General features: G+C 42.9%; 1 protein-coding gene across 1 annotated transcript in view; it reads right to left on the bottom strand.

Annotated features, from left to right (window-relative positions):
• The window catches only part of LOC147635124 (putative protein phosphatase 2C 43), a 55,503-nt gene extending 44,846 nt beyond the window's left edge, over positions 1-10,657 (bottom strand). The window contains exon 1 of the mRNA XM_086804418.1: positions 9,880-10,657. Coding sequence (XP_086660544.1) covers positions 9,880-10,171 — 292 coding nt within the window. The 5' untranslated portion in view covers positions 10,172-10,657. The remainder of the gene's footprint in view (positions 1-9,879) is intronic.
• Between the last annotated feature and the right edge of the window lie 6,041 nt (positions 10,658-16,698).

Genomic DNA, 16,698 nt, shown 5'->3' with positions numbered 1-16,698 from the left:
GTTGCTGCAGATTTTGGACAGCACCTTAAATGTGCTCTTTTGCCCTTCCAAAGTACTATACAGCAGTACTAAGTGCTCACCAATGATGTACCAAACCTGTACCGGCAAGTTCAGCAGCTGAAATTGAACCTTTTGGTCACTCAAAATAGTGTACAGCCATGCCAAAACATGCACAAAGCTGTGCCAAATCTGTACCAGTAGGTACAGTAGCAATAAATGCTCTCCTGGCTGTCCAAATGAGTGAAAATCAGACTTTTACAGTCCTGTACACTGCATACAACAGTCCCGAACAGAAATTGGGCAAAAGCCCCTTGACTGCAAGCTGATTTCTGAGGATTCAAGGCATAAATGTCTTGCCTGCTGCTTTGCCAAGCTCAACAAGCATACGAACTTGAAAAGCCCCTTGATTTAAGATCAATTTCTGATCATACATGGTACATTGACGCACATGAAGGCATCCAGAGTGTTCACGATGCTTCCCCCTGGCCACATATACATCCAATACATGAAAGCCCCTTGATTTACAGGCACATTGAGTGCTTGTAAGGCATCAGCACATTATCCACGGCATCAAATGCGATCGCCTGCATGCAAATCAACCAAATCGGCACAAAAGCCCCTTGATTTGCCCTGCAATTTGCTGCAATTTTGCCCAAATGTGCGATTTTTCACATCATACAGCATGGATGAGTGCTTAATTGCACAATTACATCAAAAGCCCCAAATTTCGACATCCAATTTCCTGTAAATTGATCCTGATTTGACCAATTTCCTGCAAATTTATCCTGATTGTGACCAATGTCACCAAATTTTGCCAATTTTGCTCAAAAATTGAGCAATTGGGCACCTGTACCTGCTCAATGTTGATTGTACTTGCTCAATTGCAAATCCCAAAAAAAAATTGAAGCAGAATACCTTGTAATTTTCTGATTTTTCTCTGATTTGCAGGCAGGGGGGGGGGGGGGCTTCTTGCTGATGTTGATGCTGACCGGATACACTGCTACAGCTTGAGGATCCCTGCTCGAAGGTGTTGAATCTTCTCTCTCCTGCTGTGTATTGGGCTGGAAGTCGTAGGCGGGAAGGACATCAATGACGGCAGCTTGTCCAGTGCTGCTGCGTTGACTGGGTGGCTACGTCTGCCCATGCAATGAAGATGCTGCTGCACTGGAACTCCCGCTGGAACTCCACGCGCGTGTGCTGCTTGCTTTGCAGCCGCCTTCGCCTGCTGTGCGCTTCGCTCGCCTAGCGCCAGTTTACATGACGGGCTCCGCCCAACGCGTTGTGAGCCGTAAACTAGTCGACGACTAATGCCCAGCGACCTTCGCTTACGTTTCGCCTAGCGCCACTCGCCTAGGTGTGCGCTTATGTTCGCTCCACGCTTGACGCCACGCTAGACTGCTGTAGGCGCCTGGCTGCTGTGATTCAGCACAGAAGTGGCTTCCGCCACCTTCTCCTTACGCCCACCTATCTACTACAGCTGCGTGCTGGTCGCTTCTTCTGGCCTCTTCACACACAGGCTGCGCCCAACCTGCTGGTCGCTTCTAGCTTGACTGGAGACTCTGAAGACAACAAAGGACCAGGGAAGAATCTGCTTGCACCGAATGGCTCTGATACCAGTTGATGGAGAGAAACAGTTAGGGTTTCACTTGTGTGGGAGACATACACAGAGAAACAAGGGAGAGAGAGAGAGAGAGAGAGTTGTGGGGATAAGTCAACTCATGAGGCATGAGTGTGTGACTCCCCTAACACACATGTATATTGCACTAGTACACATAGTGCACTTAGTACATTAAAAGTACTAAGTGTACTATGTACTATAACTTATGGGCTTGTACACACTATAAGGGTGGGCATAACGCCTTTACCCCAACACTCATCATGCGCCATGCAGTGGCTGCATCCCTGCTCATGAGTAGGTGGTATATATCCCAGTACTGTGCCTCCTCATATGCACGCCTCTTACGGCGTGAGGATCCTCATCTATCGGCTCGCCTATCTCTGTGTAATGGTCCCCAGTGCTCTCTGGGCACGGAGGTGTCTATATAGCTCTCTGCACTCATCATCATACCACCGATTCTGGGGCATGCTCCCAGATCTATCTGTGTGTGCAATGTGTGTATGATGGGGGAAGCTGCATAGCCCTCTACTTTGGGTAGCCCCCTCTCTGGGCTCTGGTGCGTCTATGTAAGTAGTATGATGTCCCATCCCTCCATGACCTCCTCCATCCTCCCAGGATGTGTCCAAAGTGCTCCACTGCAGTTCCAAACTGACTTGAGCGTGTGCAATAAGCTCGAGCATAGCACGACCAGAGAAGCCCCCTCGAAGCGCAGCACAACCAGCGCGATTCAGTTTGTGGCACATGGTCAACCATTGGCATTTATTGTTTCTGATAGATCGCGACAAATCCACAAACTGGTGTTTTGTAGTAATCGTAGCACGGGTATGGGGTGTATCATGGTGGTATGGGACGCCATGATCCATCACATGTTACAGGGCTATGCCAGATTGTCACGACTTCATTCGGACTCTGCGCCTACAAAAACAAGGCTATCTCAACATTTTTGAGAGATAGATACTTTACTTTTGATACAAACAATTATGATAGATGCTAGCTTGTGTCATAACCAGGTCTGTTGGAACAGTTGTTCCTTTCATGTCCAAGATTTTCCGAGGTCTGTTTGGGAAGTTAGACTTCTGAGGTGACGAAGTATAGATTGATGATCTTTTCTAAAAGATCGGTTCTTCTCTTGTTTGGGAAGAGACTACTGTTCTGTTCCATTTGGTTCAGGCTTCAGTAGTAGATTATGGGTTTTCCCAGTTTTGTGGCTTTTTTTCGAGACTAGATTTATAGAGGACATCAAGATGAAGCATGGTAGTCAAATGGAAGATACTTCTGGTTTCGGGATAACTCTTTAAGACAATGGTTGCTTACCTCTGGTACTATAGGATGCGGAAAGTGCACATTAGATCGTATACCTACGGGAATGCTTTGCCCTTGTTCAAGGCTGGCGAGTTCTTCCTTTCAACCGAACCTGCATCATGGGTAGCAATCTCAGCTTTGAGTTACCCAGATGATCCATTTGCTCCGGATTAGGCTTTTGTGACTAGGAATTGACGATCATGTCATGTTACTTAAGCAGGTCGATCTCTTAGTCGGATTGTCCTTGAGACTATTGGTTTCGACCAATAGAGGGTGTTTCTCTAGTGTTGCGAGTGTGACAACTTCTCCTTGAGTTCTTTCTCTTGAGCTCAAGAGTGAGCTCTTTTGAGAAAGGGGAGTATGTCATGTGCACGCTAGGGGCAGGCAGATTGGCGAGCTAGAGTGTGATATGCTGTGGGCGGACATGTGCTTTTTGGTCCGCTATTGTAACACGCAGAAGCTCTGGGAGTCTTCTTTCAGCCCTAAACACTACTGGCAACATGCTGACGCAAAACGCAAATATAGAGAGAGAGTAGAGAGAGAGAGAGAGAGAGAGAGAGAGAGAGAGAGAAATGCTGGAAATTCAAGTATATTCATATAGTACAAAAAGGTACTCTTACACACAGCCCTAGGCTGCCTTCTTCTAAAAGGTGAATAACACCCAAAAACTATCCCCCTATGGGACTCCTAGAGACCCAATCCCTAGAGGATTGAATGATTCCAACTATGGGCACACTTTGCCTTTTATAGGGTTCTTGGGCAATGTAGGAGCTGGCTGACTACTGTCGGACCAGCCGACTGGGCCTGAAATTCACACATCGCTGGTCGGGCTACGTTTCTCCATGGACTGAGGTGCCTGCTGCAGCCGACGTCATCTGGTACAGCCGACATTGCCCTCCCTGCAGCCAACAGCACCTTCTGGTTCTTCTCCAAGCCTTGCTTCAAGTCCAACCTACTGCTCCTTGTGCCCCAACTCTGGTTCTCATGCTCTTTTTCTGGTTGCCTTCCTCTGGACTAGCCCTGAGAATATACATGAGCTTGTCATGCACATGACATCCCCCTCTGCTAAACTTGATGACAGGAATCCAACCTGCTCTTGGATGACTGTCATCATCCCAATCCTTTCCCGAAGTCCCTCTGTCATCCATCCATCCCTGGCAACCCTTTTCTCTGAAAGCCCGGCCCGATCTCCAAACCAATCTATCTCTGACGAAGATCTATGCATCTGTTCCATCTAGTCCACAATCCATTTCTGCCCTGACTCTAAACATTGTCTTGGTCTTCATTCCTGAGAAATGAGTCTGGCACTCTCACATCACCCTTGGAGGATAAACCTCCCTTGGGACCGTTGCCCCAGAACCTATCTGGCTCACAGGACAGCCATCCCCTTTGGCTTTGTGGAACACCACCAACAAACCTCCTAGGAGCTCTTCTTGATTTTGTGCTCCTTGCCTTGGGCTTCGTATCCGTGTACTTTCCTGTACCTTGGACCTGTACACCATCATATGGGACTGAATCAGTGTTTAGCTTTGCTGAGCCTTATGCTCTGATACCAATGTAACACGCGGAAGCTCTCGGAGTCTTCTTTCAACCCTAAACACTACTGGCAACATGCTGACACAAAACGCAAATATAGAGAGAGAGAGAGAGAGAGAGAGAGAGAGAGAGAGAGAGAGAGAAATGAAATGAAATGAAATGATATATTAACGTCTTCAAAAGGCCAAAATGACCTATGAGACCAAAAAGGTTACAACAATTGGTGGATCTGATACAATGTCTGTGTAAGGAAAGCTAAAAACAATTAAACAACTAACTGAAACTGAAACAACTATGAGGAAAAGTACGGTACCAGGAGCTCCTAATGGATAACATGTGGAAGGAAAACTCCAGCAACAAAGGTAAGCATCATACACATCACTATCCAAAGATGTCTCTCATCGGTCGATGGCGGATATCCTCAATGTCCTCCATGGTGAGTACTCTGACTGGACGTCTCCCATGCCGTGCTAGTATGGTCCTGATCCTCTGTTGTAGTCTCCGCCGGTATATTCATATAGTACAAAAAGGTACTCTTACACACAGCCCTAGGCTGCCTTCTTCTAAAAGGTGAATAACACCCAAAAACTGTCCCCCTATGGGACTCCTAGAGACCCAATCCCTAGAGGATTGAATGATTCCAACTATGGGCACACTTTGCCTTTTATAGGGTTCTTGGGCAATGTAGGAGCTGGCCGACTGCTGTCGGACCAGCCGACTGGGCCTGAAATTCACACATCGCTGGTCGGGCTGCGTTTCTCCATGGACTGAGGTGCCTGCTGCAACCGACGTCATCTGGTACAGTCAACATTGCCCTCCCTGCAGTCGACAACACCTTTTGGTTCTTCTCCAAGCCTTGCTTCAAGTCCAACCTACTGCTCCTTGTGCCCCAACTCTAGTTCTCATGCTCTTTTTCTAGTTGCCTTCCTCTGGACTAGCCCTGAGAATATACATGAGCTTGTCATGCACATGACAGCTATTGATAGCGTGAGCTTTTTGGGCGTCCCTTCCCTGTTTATTGGGGGGAGGGGTACTAGTTGGGCACACACCGATGGATGGAGCACAGGAGTACCCCAAACAAGAGCACCATCGTGCAGGAGGCCGTTGTCCTTGAGGGACAACCCCCGGGTGGTAGAGGACACCGGATGAGGACGATGGCAGGGCACTCACGAGAGCATGATGCTCTAGCTCGTGGCTCGGTGGGGACGGCCAAGATTGTGAGCCTCGCTCTCACGACTGTCATGGTTGGGTGGCAAGTATGCCTGCACCCCCTTCATGGTTTATGGTTTGTTATGAAGGTTTGCCTTACGAGGAGATCCTGGAGGTTTGACAACAAGCAAAAGGAAAGGGAGATCAAGCAATAGATTCTTATGCATGGCATACTTGCATGCCTCGAACTATTTTCGCGTGAAATGTTTTACTGCTTGCAAGACCTGTGCATCAAGATTGTACTCAACGCTTTTTGGGCCAATTACATAGTGTGAATATTTATAAGATGACAGATCACTCTCCAAATGGGAATAAGCTCAAAGCTTTGCTTCAAACTTTTCTCTAGGTAATGCCTTAGGAAACAAATCTACAATTTTCTCATGTGTAGGACAGTAAACCAAACTGATCTCCCCTACATGTAGCCTCTCTCTGACATAGTGATAACTTATCTCTATGTGCTTGGTGCGAGCATGGAAGACTGGATTCCATGCTACATCCATAGCACTCTGACTGTCAGTAGTAGAATGGCAGTGAGTGTTTGTTGACTCCCACGAAGATCTGCCATCAATCTCCTTAGCCACACACACTCAACTATAGTAGTGTAAGTTGCCATGTACTCAACTTCACATTAAGATGTAACCACAGTAGGTTGCTTTTTGCTCAATAGGTTGCTTTTTCCTCAACCATGATATGCATGAGCTCCCAAGGAAAAAGTAATTCACTCATGTGGACTGCCTTGTGTCATAATCATCAGCCCAATCCAAATCACTATAAGCATGGAGCTGAATATCCCCTCCCCCCCCCCCCCCCCCCACGCGCCGCGGCATAGAACAAACCAAGAGAGTGGGTGCCCTGTAAGGGCTTGAGCACACGCTTAACAGCTTGGCCTGGGCTATGCATAAATTTGCTCAATTAGGACACTCCAAACTGTATGTTTGGCCTTGTGTGACACAACTATATGAGGCAACAAACAGCATGACTATAAAGAGTGGCATCACAAGCCTCTCTTGCATCATACATATATTGTCATAAGGCCAGATGAATCTAAACTTACGAATAATTTTAAAAGAAAGAAGAGAATCACCAAAAACAAACAAATTTTTTAAAAAATTAATAAATTAAATTAAATTAGAGACACCCAAGAAAAAATAATAATAATAATAGTAATAATAAATTGCAAAAATAGACAAATACATAACTAAATCACACACGCCCACATACACAAACAAATTCTTTATTGAACCACAACAAAAGAATTTCTAACAATTTAATAACTAATTAGCAAAAACAAACTTTAAATGACTAATTCACTAAAACAAAACAAGTAAAGACAAGAATACAAAAAGTGTGAACTTTACCTCAAAGATTGTCCAATCATGAAGTATAAGATCATCAACTTCATCATGCATAGCATGGACTAGGTGCTACGACATCCCTACTCACGTCATCAGCGCCCCAGAGTAGGTGCAGGTTTACATATAAAAAATTTGTCCCCACCAAGAGGACACAATTTTTATACAGAGACCAACGAGCTGAGTTTCTATCACTTCTCCGGAGGTGATAGAAAGGTTTACATATAAAAAGTTTGTCCCAACCAAGAGGACACAATTTTTATACAGAGACCAACAAGCTGAGTTTCTATCACTTCTCTCTTGCATCATACATACTCACTCTAAGCTCGGGTTCTACTGGAGCAAAAATAGGCTTACAATCCTAATATTTTAACCTTTGTAGCAGTCCCTTTATGTACTTGGACTACAACAAAACAATGCCCTTTTTGTAATTGTACAAACAATATGCCCAAATAATAGTGTGATAGCTCGAAAACAATATGCCCAAATAATAGTGTAATAGCTCAAGATCTGACATCTCAAATGAGGATTCAAGATCAGCCTTGAATGTTGCAATTTTATCCTCATTGGTCCCTAATAGCAACATAACATCCACAGATAGAATGATGATAATCAAATCCTCTTTGTGCACCTTGACGTAAAGGGTACTCTCCGTTGGTCTATTGTGGACGCCCTAGCTAGTCAAATAAGAATGTTATCTTTTCCTACCAAGCTCAAAGAGCTTGTTTAAGACCATACAATGCCTTGTCGTGAATGCTAAAAAATTTATCCTCAGGCTCAAATGTTTACTGTGTCATCGATTCAAAATATAAATGTTTTTTTTATTTTTTTTATCTACTTGTGGTATAAGGTAATGTGTTATGCATACATATTGTATATGCATGTGCAATAGCACAGCGTTCCCGTTCCCGTTCCCGTTCCCGTTCCTCATTTCTATTCCCATGGGGATTGTCGTTCACGTTTCTGTTCCTGTTAGATTGTGACTTTGGTTCCCATCTGATGGTTTACCACCTAAGAGGAACATAGATCATGCTATCGAGTTATTGCCTAGTAGTCGGTCATGTATGAAACAACCTTATCGGTTTAGTCATACCGAGAAGGATTAGATTCAAAGGCTTTAGTCAAACCACAAGGAGAATTAAATTCAAAGGCAACTGTAGGATGGCTCTAGGAGATCTCAATGTCATTGTCTTTGAGATTGCCCGAAGGTGCAGCAAGTCTGGCAACAAATCCTACACATTTTCACTATGGATTGGGCCCTCGCCCGTATTGTTATGTGGGGCATAGTTGCTTGGGCCACTGAGACCATGATCATATCCCTTCAGGTCTCTCACCTTAGTATTTCTCAAGGTGGCTCAGACCGCATGCGAAAGCGTCGAGAGGCCTTCCAAAGGATCTAGTGGCGCAGTCCCTTCCTTACAGATAGTCATGGCGAGCCCACTTGGCATTATAGACCACCTGTGTGGTTGTCCCCCCTCCCCCCCCAAATTGTATGAGATAGCCTTCTCCTCTTAGAGAGAAGCCAGCCGGAGGAGAAGAGCATCCTCCCCCCTTTTGCACATCTTGACTCTCGTTTCCCATTTGAGGACGAGTTTGTACTTAGCCATTATAGCTGTTTTCTCAATAATTAATAGAAGAATATTTTTCTCGGGAAAAAAAAAGAAGGCAACTGCAAGATTATCTCTAACAAGGGTTTGTACGGCTAGTAAGTCTCCATGGGGGGCACCGGAGCTTTTGTCTAGGAAAAAGGACGGCACGATGCGCTTCTATGTAGATTACAAAGGGCTTAACAAGCTCGCAGTTCAGAATGGGTATCCGTTGCCTCGCAGGATGATCTCATGGATCGGCTTCGAGGAGCGAAGTACTTCATGAAAATTGATTTGAGGTCAATGTATCATCAGATTCGGATTCAATCTGAAGATGTACCGAAGATAGACAGATGATAAATGATGTACTTTGTCCATATTGTCGTGGTGTTCCTTGATGACATACTTACATTACAGGCCCATATGCCGCATCTCAGGACTATCTTGCAAATATGAGACAAGAAGCTTTATGCAAAGGAATTCATCTATGATGTCAATAAACTACTCACACATAATGACTAGCAAACTTTTTAATTCACATAATTACAGGCAAAAGTACAGTTACCCCACCTGCCACCATGGCAAGACTTCCCAGATATGATTTGGCATTTCTTCATTCTATACGGCCTACAAAACCACTTTCCATAACATGTGGAAGGCTCTTCACGAAACTGTTGCCATACTGATGGATGAAATTTGCCATAAAATTGAGAAATTCACATAAAGACAAGCAAAAAGTACTTTCTATGACATATGGACAGCTTTTAAAACTGCTGCTGCATTTATGGATTAACTTTGCCCTAAGATTTGAGAAATGAAAATAGGTTCAGGTTAATTCCCAAACTTAACAAAACCAAATTTCAGTCTTGACTACTCACAAAGCTTCAAATCATGAACTCCAACATGAAAAACATAGACCACGTGCTATGGCATCCGCACTCACATCAATAGGTGCAGGTTCATGGGTAAAGATATGTTACCGTAGTAGTGGATTTCTATCACTTCTCTGGAGGTCAAGGGCATACACAGCAATGATGACAGCTAGCACTAAAGAGAGCACAGACAAAGACTAGCACTAAAGACAGTAGCTAGTTGGGCAATTGCACCTCTGGATAGAACAAAGTACAATCTATGCTACACGGGAGGCTCTTCACAAAAATCGTGCCAGATTGGTTGCTGTACATTTGCAAGTACAGTCTTCACAAAACTGCTCCCGACTGATGGATAAACTTTACTACTAGAGAAAATCACATGATGACAGGCAAGAAGTACTTACTTCGGAGATGGAGGAAGAGATGATCACAGACAAACTGCGCAGCCTCAGGCCCACCGTGGCCATCAAAGATGCCGATGAAGGTACCAGAAGGGCCAATCTCCACTTGACTCTGATCTTCCAGGGAGGCGTTTGCTTGGACAACAGCCATGGAGATGTTACCGCAGGCATGCTGTACAAGGTCCTTGTACCACATGAGCTCGTCATTGTGATCAGCCGTATCCTTGTCCATTCGTGCATAGCGTTGAACCGGCCGCCAGCAGGCCGTTACTAGCTTTACCAGCCAAGATAGCATCCCTCATCTCAGCAAGGCACTGCAGCAGAGCTCCCTCCTCCATATCCAGCAGCTCGAAGAACCATTCTCCCTAATGATGGCGTCCAGAAAGAGGGGTTTGCAACCAAGGATAATGGTATGGTTAGACTTAGGGCCAGGTTATGGATTAAAGGCTACGGTTACAGCATAATGCCGCCTAATATGTGTTGATTGAGAGAGAAACCCTTTGTGAGGCCATGTGCAGCAATGATGAAGCTTTCTATGTCATGTTTTGCTATGCTTTCACAGCAGATGCCAGGATTGTTGTAAGCTGAAGGGACGTCTGGCCATGGAAAGCAAAAAATCTTTTGTTTTTTGGTTCTTTCGGACGGGGGGTGGGGAGATCGGGCAAAACTTCGGGTTAATCGTTGTTCAACTGTGAGATAATCGAAAGAGAATGAAAAGCGGGGCAAGGAAAGAGAGAGACTCCAAGTTGGAGCTCTCGGAAAATATAGTGAGCAGGAGGCCGAGGGGGTGGCACTGGACCCACCACCGTTCAGAAGAAAGAAGGAGGGCCGTGGCCCGTCATATGTACATGAATGGTTGATGATGATGAAAAATACTTATTTATAAAGTTTAATACTTACAACTTTATGTAGACTCTAGAGATGAATAATGTGCATGACTTTATTGTATAAGTTTAACACTTAGAACTTTATCTAGACTCTAGAGATGAGTGTGTTCCACATAATGTGCATGCATGGATGATGACAATGATGAGCGGAATGGAAGAAGGTGAAGACTCGAAAAGAGAGAGGGGGGGGGCATAGTGAATGGACTTTGTGGGAGCGCACAGTGCACCCGACAACAGTTGGTTACTTAGTGCACATGACAAAGATGAGCACCCCATGCGCAAATGTTCTCTCTCTCTCTCTCTCTCTCTCTCTCTCTCTCTCTCTTACAAGAAAGTGCTATCTAGTCAATCGATAGAAAGAAAAAGGGGCAAAATGGTGTGTTTGAGAATAAAAAATAAAAAGTGAAAAGGCACTAATCCATTCCAAAGAGGAGAAAGATATATATCTACTTAAAGAGAGAAAAAGCATTGATCCCACTTGAGACCCACAAACACAATAGAGATGTGAGTCTTATCATGTAAATAGAAAATGAACCAAAGCATGCATACCCAAACAACATAAGGAAGACCCAACCTCTTGGATCTTCTTGACTCAAGCTTTAAGGTGTACAAAAGGAACCCAATTCACTCACTACATGATGTCAACTCGAATAAAGAAGAGACATGGAGCTTCAAAAAGCACAACACAAAGTTGTGGCCTTGCTTCTTTCCTCTCTCTGTATGCGTGCGCGTGAGAGAGAGAGAGAGAGAGAGAGAGATGGATGTATGGATGAACAAGATGACCCATGAGACCACAAGTGCATTTTGTACACAAATTAATGTAATAGAAGATGCCTAAAGCATCCCCTAAATGCTTGCAACACACACACACACACACACACACACAGAGTGTGGGGGGAAGGGAAGCAGAGTGAGTATTATGCTCCGCTTGATTAGCAAGATCAATCAAACATGCTTTCCACATTAATTTGGTGCCACCTCTGCATGGAATGCCCATGGAAAACAAAAGCCTAAGTGCCTACTTCTAGGTTAGAAAAGGCCGCCCTACACTTGCACACACAAGGACACCATCCTTGTGTGTGCAAGTGCCTACTTCTAGGTTAGAAAAGGCCGAACACCATCCTTCGATGCTCACTTTTTCTTCAATTTTTCCTTGGGGCGTAGCCACATAAAAGTATCTTAAGCATCTCAACCCTTTTTGGCCTTCCACTTTCATTGCCTCTTTAGTATCAAGATTCCACCTCATATGTAAAAGCAAAAAGTAAATTTTCTTCTTGCTCCTTGACCATTTGTCTTGCCACGATATCTGGATGCTAGGTAGACGATGTAGATGTATACAACAACTACACCTTCTTCCTTCCAACAAGCAGTAGTTATCCACCTCTATACACTGAACAAGGTAATCATAGAGGTGGATAAGGATGACATTTTTGGATCTATGAAGGATAGTTTTTAATATACCTTCACATTGAAATAAATATGTCAAAAGTCATATGGCATCAACCTTCATGAAGTGTGTGTGTGTTGTTGAAGAAGCTCTTCACATTTTTATTGTTCTCTCTCTCTCTCTCTCTCTCTCTCTCTCTCTCTCTCTCTCTCTCTCTCTCCAAGAGAGAAGGATATTGAGCTCTATGATCTCAATAGGATAGGTGCAATTACTCATGCCGATGCCTTCCATGGCATCTTGTACCTTAGGGGTTCACATTATAGAATACCTTTGTATTGCATGTATGTAAGGGGTATTTTGAATCCCTTATCTATGAGTTTAGAGTATTTATGATCCTTTTTCTATGAGTTTAGAGTATTTATTAGAGGGACTCCTCACAATGTTGAAAGAATCTCAAGTATTATCTCACATAGCCAGTCATAAATTGTATATTGAATGACAACAAATACATGTGTGCTTTTACATGCGTGCATGTGTGCTTTTACATGCGTGCTTTTACATGCGTGCTTTTACATGCGTGCTTTTACATGCGTGCTTTTACATGCGTGCATGCGTGCGTGTGAGTGTGTGTGCGTGCGTGTGTGTGTGTGTGTGTGTGTGTGTGTGTGTGTGTGTGTGTGTGTGTGGCATTAAGATAAACAATGGCCAACATGTTATCTTGATAGAAACTAAGTCTTTCTCCTCAAAGGCTCTCATTCTTAATGTTTGTGTCTTGCTACAACTCCCTTAAAATGCGATGCAATTTGAGGTTTTGAGCTAGCCTAATTATAATACATGGTAGATCAAAGTGCTTTGGCTTAATTAGATCAAGGGGTTGGTTGTTTTTAACAGATTGAATTGAAGGTGGGAAGAAAAAGTCAATAAAGATGCAAAGGATGAAAATGTGGAAAGTCTTTAAACTTTCGAGCAAACAGATAATTGTTAAGCAAGAGAAGAAGATCACTTATGCAAAGTAGTTTAATTCACCATGGCTTCTTTAAAAATTTATAAGCATACACGGCATGGTAGAAGTAGACACCATACATGAAACTATAGACAACAATAAATCTTATTGTCAATTAATAAGTATATGCAACGTGCCAAATAAAAAATGGTAAAAAGTGAGTTAAATTTGATGGTTAGGTGTAGCATTTGTATAAACAAGTGTTTGGTCCATAATTGGCTTACAATCAATCAAGTTAAGTGTAGCATTTTGTATAAACAAGTGTTTGGTCCATAATTGGCTTACAATCAAGCCAATTTGTTGTATGTGGTTGCATTGTATGTGTTTTCTTTGCTACAAATGCTACACCTGACTTTGATAGTTAGGTGTAGCATTTGTAGAAACAAGTGTTTAGTCTATAATTGGCTTACAATCAAGCCAAATTGTTGTACGTGGTTGCATTGTATGTGTTTACTTTGCAATCCAAGTGTATGTGTCTATATTAAGTCCTTTTAACACTCATTGGGTTATATAAGGAATTTGTTTGCAAAGCTTGTAGTTTACTTTTCAAAGTTTGGTCATTAATCCCAACTTTGCAAGAGAGAGAATGGTAATTACTTGCTTTTCCAAAGAAAGTCTCAATATTGTTTGTTAACAAATTTAGCTAATAACTATGTCTTTTCAACACAGAGAAAAAACTCTACTTTTTTATTTCATAGAAAAATCATTCAAACCTTCATATTTACAACTCTTTTTTTGTGAGAGTATGAGTGATATATGAATTGTTTACTTCTTTTAATGCTATTTAACACTTTTATGTTTGCTACACTAAAGTTCTCTTCGCTATAAGAAGTGGATAATCAAATCAAAGTCTTTCATTAACAAGAGATATTAATCCTTCCCAAGGAAACAACCAACATTGTCATTCCTTAACTTTCTTCACCTCCTTATGCAATCCCATCAATCTATCATTATAACATTCTAAGAGTGTCTTTGCACTCTAATCTTTATAATTTTTAACTCTTAATACCTAAACATGATACTTTACTCTATTCCCACAGCTTGTTGATGTAAAGAGTTCAGTTAAAACTAAAAGTTTAAATTATGGTAGCCCTTTTTTCACTTCATTAATCTAGCTTGTAACTTTCTCACACACCAAGACATGGAAGCATTCACTAGGAGCTATTTACATGGAAATGAATGTTTTATTGTCATTGTGAATGAGAATTTTATGGCATCAAAGTTAATTATATCATTCAATTTAAGAGGGATTAAAGCATTAGCCAACTTTGCCTTTAATGCATAAACCAAAGCTCTTATTTTCATTTGAGCCTCAACATACCCAAAAGCTAGGCAAACTTGGACATAAGCTTTGTGACATGAACTAGCTTACTTTTGTAGCATTATATGGTAGTGATGTCTGTGAACACACTCAGGACCGCCGGGGCATTTTTCCCTCACTAGGATGTTTTTTCCCCCGTGCGTATGTACACCCTCTTATCTACTCATTTTGGGGTGTGTACTTATCTTTTGTATTTGGCACACATTTGTTCATTCTATTCTAGTGAGTTTGTGTGCTCTCAAACTTCTCTATCTTGTGTGTGTGCATTGTTGAAACCCTAACCCTAATTCTAACAATTGGTATCAGAGCTAGCTTCCTTGACACTTGACCTAGTAGTCTGCCTCCCTCCTCACGACCCTATTTTTTTGTCTCCGATATTGAGATACCCTCTTAGAAGAAGAAGGTGTATACTGTAGTACACAAAGTATATAGAATTTTCGGGGTCTACGGCGCGATTTGGGCGCGTTTTGGGCACCGTAAGGTTTCTGCAGACGTTCTGGAGAGGCGTCATTTTGGATTGGTTCTGCTCGATTTGGGGTGTTTGGTCTATGTAGCGGCAAAGATTTGGTGTGCAGCAGCATCTATAGTGTCTTCAACAACATTGACCATTATACTTTTGCTAGTAACACTCTATTCTCTACTCTGTGTTATTTTTCATACACTTTATAGGTGATTCAATTAGTTGGCAGCCATCCAGGGTTGCATCCCAGTGAATACTGAGTACTTGCAGTGTGTTGAAAGATTTTGCATTTGGTAGAAAGTCATGGCTAGCAGTAGAGTGATGTATTCAACTTGTTGTCTGGTGAGGACAAACTTGATGGGACTAACTACCCATTGTGGTCCTATATGATGAGGCATGTACTGGTTGCTAAAGGCCTTTGGAATGTGGTTAGTGTGGTAGTGAAACTCGTCTTGTTTCACAACTACCAGTGCAACCAGGTGCTGCAGGTACATCTGAAGTAGAATTTGATACAGATGTACCTGCTGCAACCAGGTGTGCTGCAGGTACATCTAAAGTAGAATCTGATACAAATGTGGCTCCTCCACATGCACCATCAGTACCTCCCACTGCTGCTCAAACAAGATGGGATGGAAGAAGAGATGCACAGGCACATGCATTGCTTGCACTTTCTGTGAAGCAAAGCATTATTCCTCATATTCGGTCATGTAAGACTTCAAAACAGGCATGGGATGCACTTGCTACATTATACCAGGTGCACAATGAAGCACATGTTGCATATCTGTGCAAACAGTTGGAGTCTGAGCACATGAACGAGGGAGACTCAATGGATAGCTTCTTGACCAAGATCAAAGATTTTAAGGAGCAGCTTGCTAGTGTGGATGAGATATATCTTGATAGTACATTGGCGCCCACAGTTCTCAATGCATTGCCGTATTCTTATCAGAGTTTTGCCTCTACCCTTAGACTCATGATGAAGGGAAATCCAAATGCCCTTACATTTGATAAGCTGGTTTCAGTACTCTTGCAAGAAGAGCAGTCTAGGCAAAACAGATCTAATATGCGAGTTGGTGACCAAGCTTTTGTTGCCAATTAGAAAGGCAAAGATAAAGCTTCTTCGCATGGTGGCTATAAGCCAAAATCAGAATCCTCAGGTAAGGATGTAGAGAAAGAAGGTGATAAGTCTAAAAAGAAGGTGATAAGCCATCTATTGGGGGGGGATATCTCTACTTCGTCACTTTTATTGATGATTACTCCAGATATAGCTGGGTGTATCCATTAAAGCAGAAGCCAGAGGTTTTTATGTGCTTTAAGCACTTCGTATCCATGGCTGAAAATGCATGTGAATGTAAAGTTGGCACCCTTCGTTCAGATCGAGGGGGGGAGTATATGTCCAAGGAATTTCATGCATATATGGCTGAAAAAGGCATAAGGCATCAATGTACAATGCTATACACACCTCAGCAAAATGGTGTGGCTGAGAGAAAGAACAAGTTTCTCATGGAGATGGCACGATGTATGGTGAAAGCCCAAGATTTACCTCATGGTTTTAGGTTAGAGGCAACTATGTGTGCAAACTATGTGTTGAACAAATGCCCTACCAAGGCCTTGCAGTCTAAAACTCCTTATGAAGCTTGGCATGGCACGAAGCCTTCTGTGGCTCATTTGCGTGTTTTTGGTTGTCTTGCTTATGCTCTTGTGCATGAGCAACAATGCAGTAAGCTTGATGATAAGGTAGTTAAATGCATATTTGTGGGATACAGT

This window comes from Cibotium barometz, chromosome 10, assembly GCF_041138505.1.
Source record: "Cibotium barometz isolate CiBa-2024 chromosome 10, ASM4113850v1, whole genome shotgun sequence".
NCBI classification, from domain to species: Eukaryota; Viridiplantae; Streptophyta; class Polypodiopsida; order Cyatheales; family Cibotiaceae; genus Cibotium; species Cibotium barometz.
Note: the sequence above shows the minus strand (reverse complement) of the source record. Positions and strands in the feature narration are given on the sequence as shown.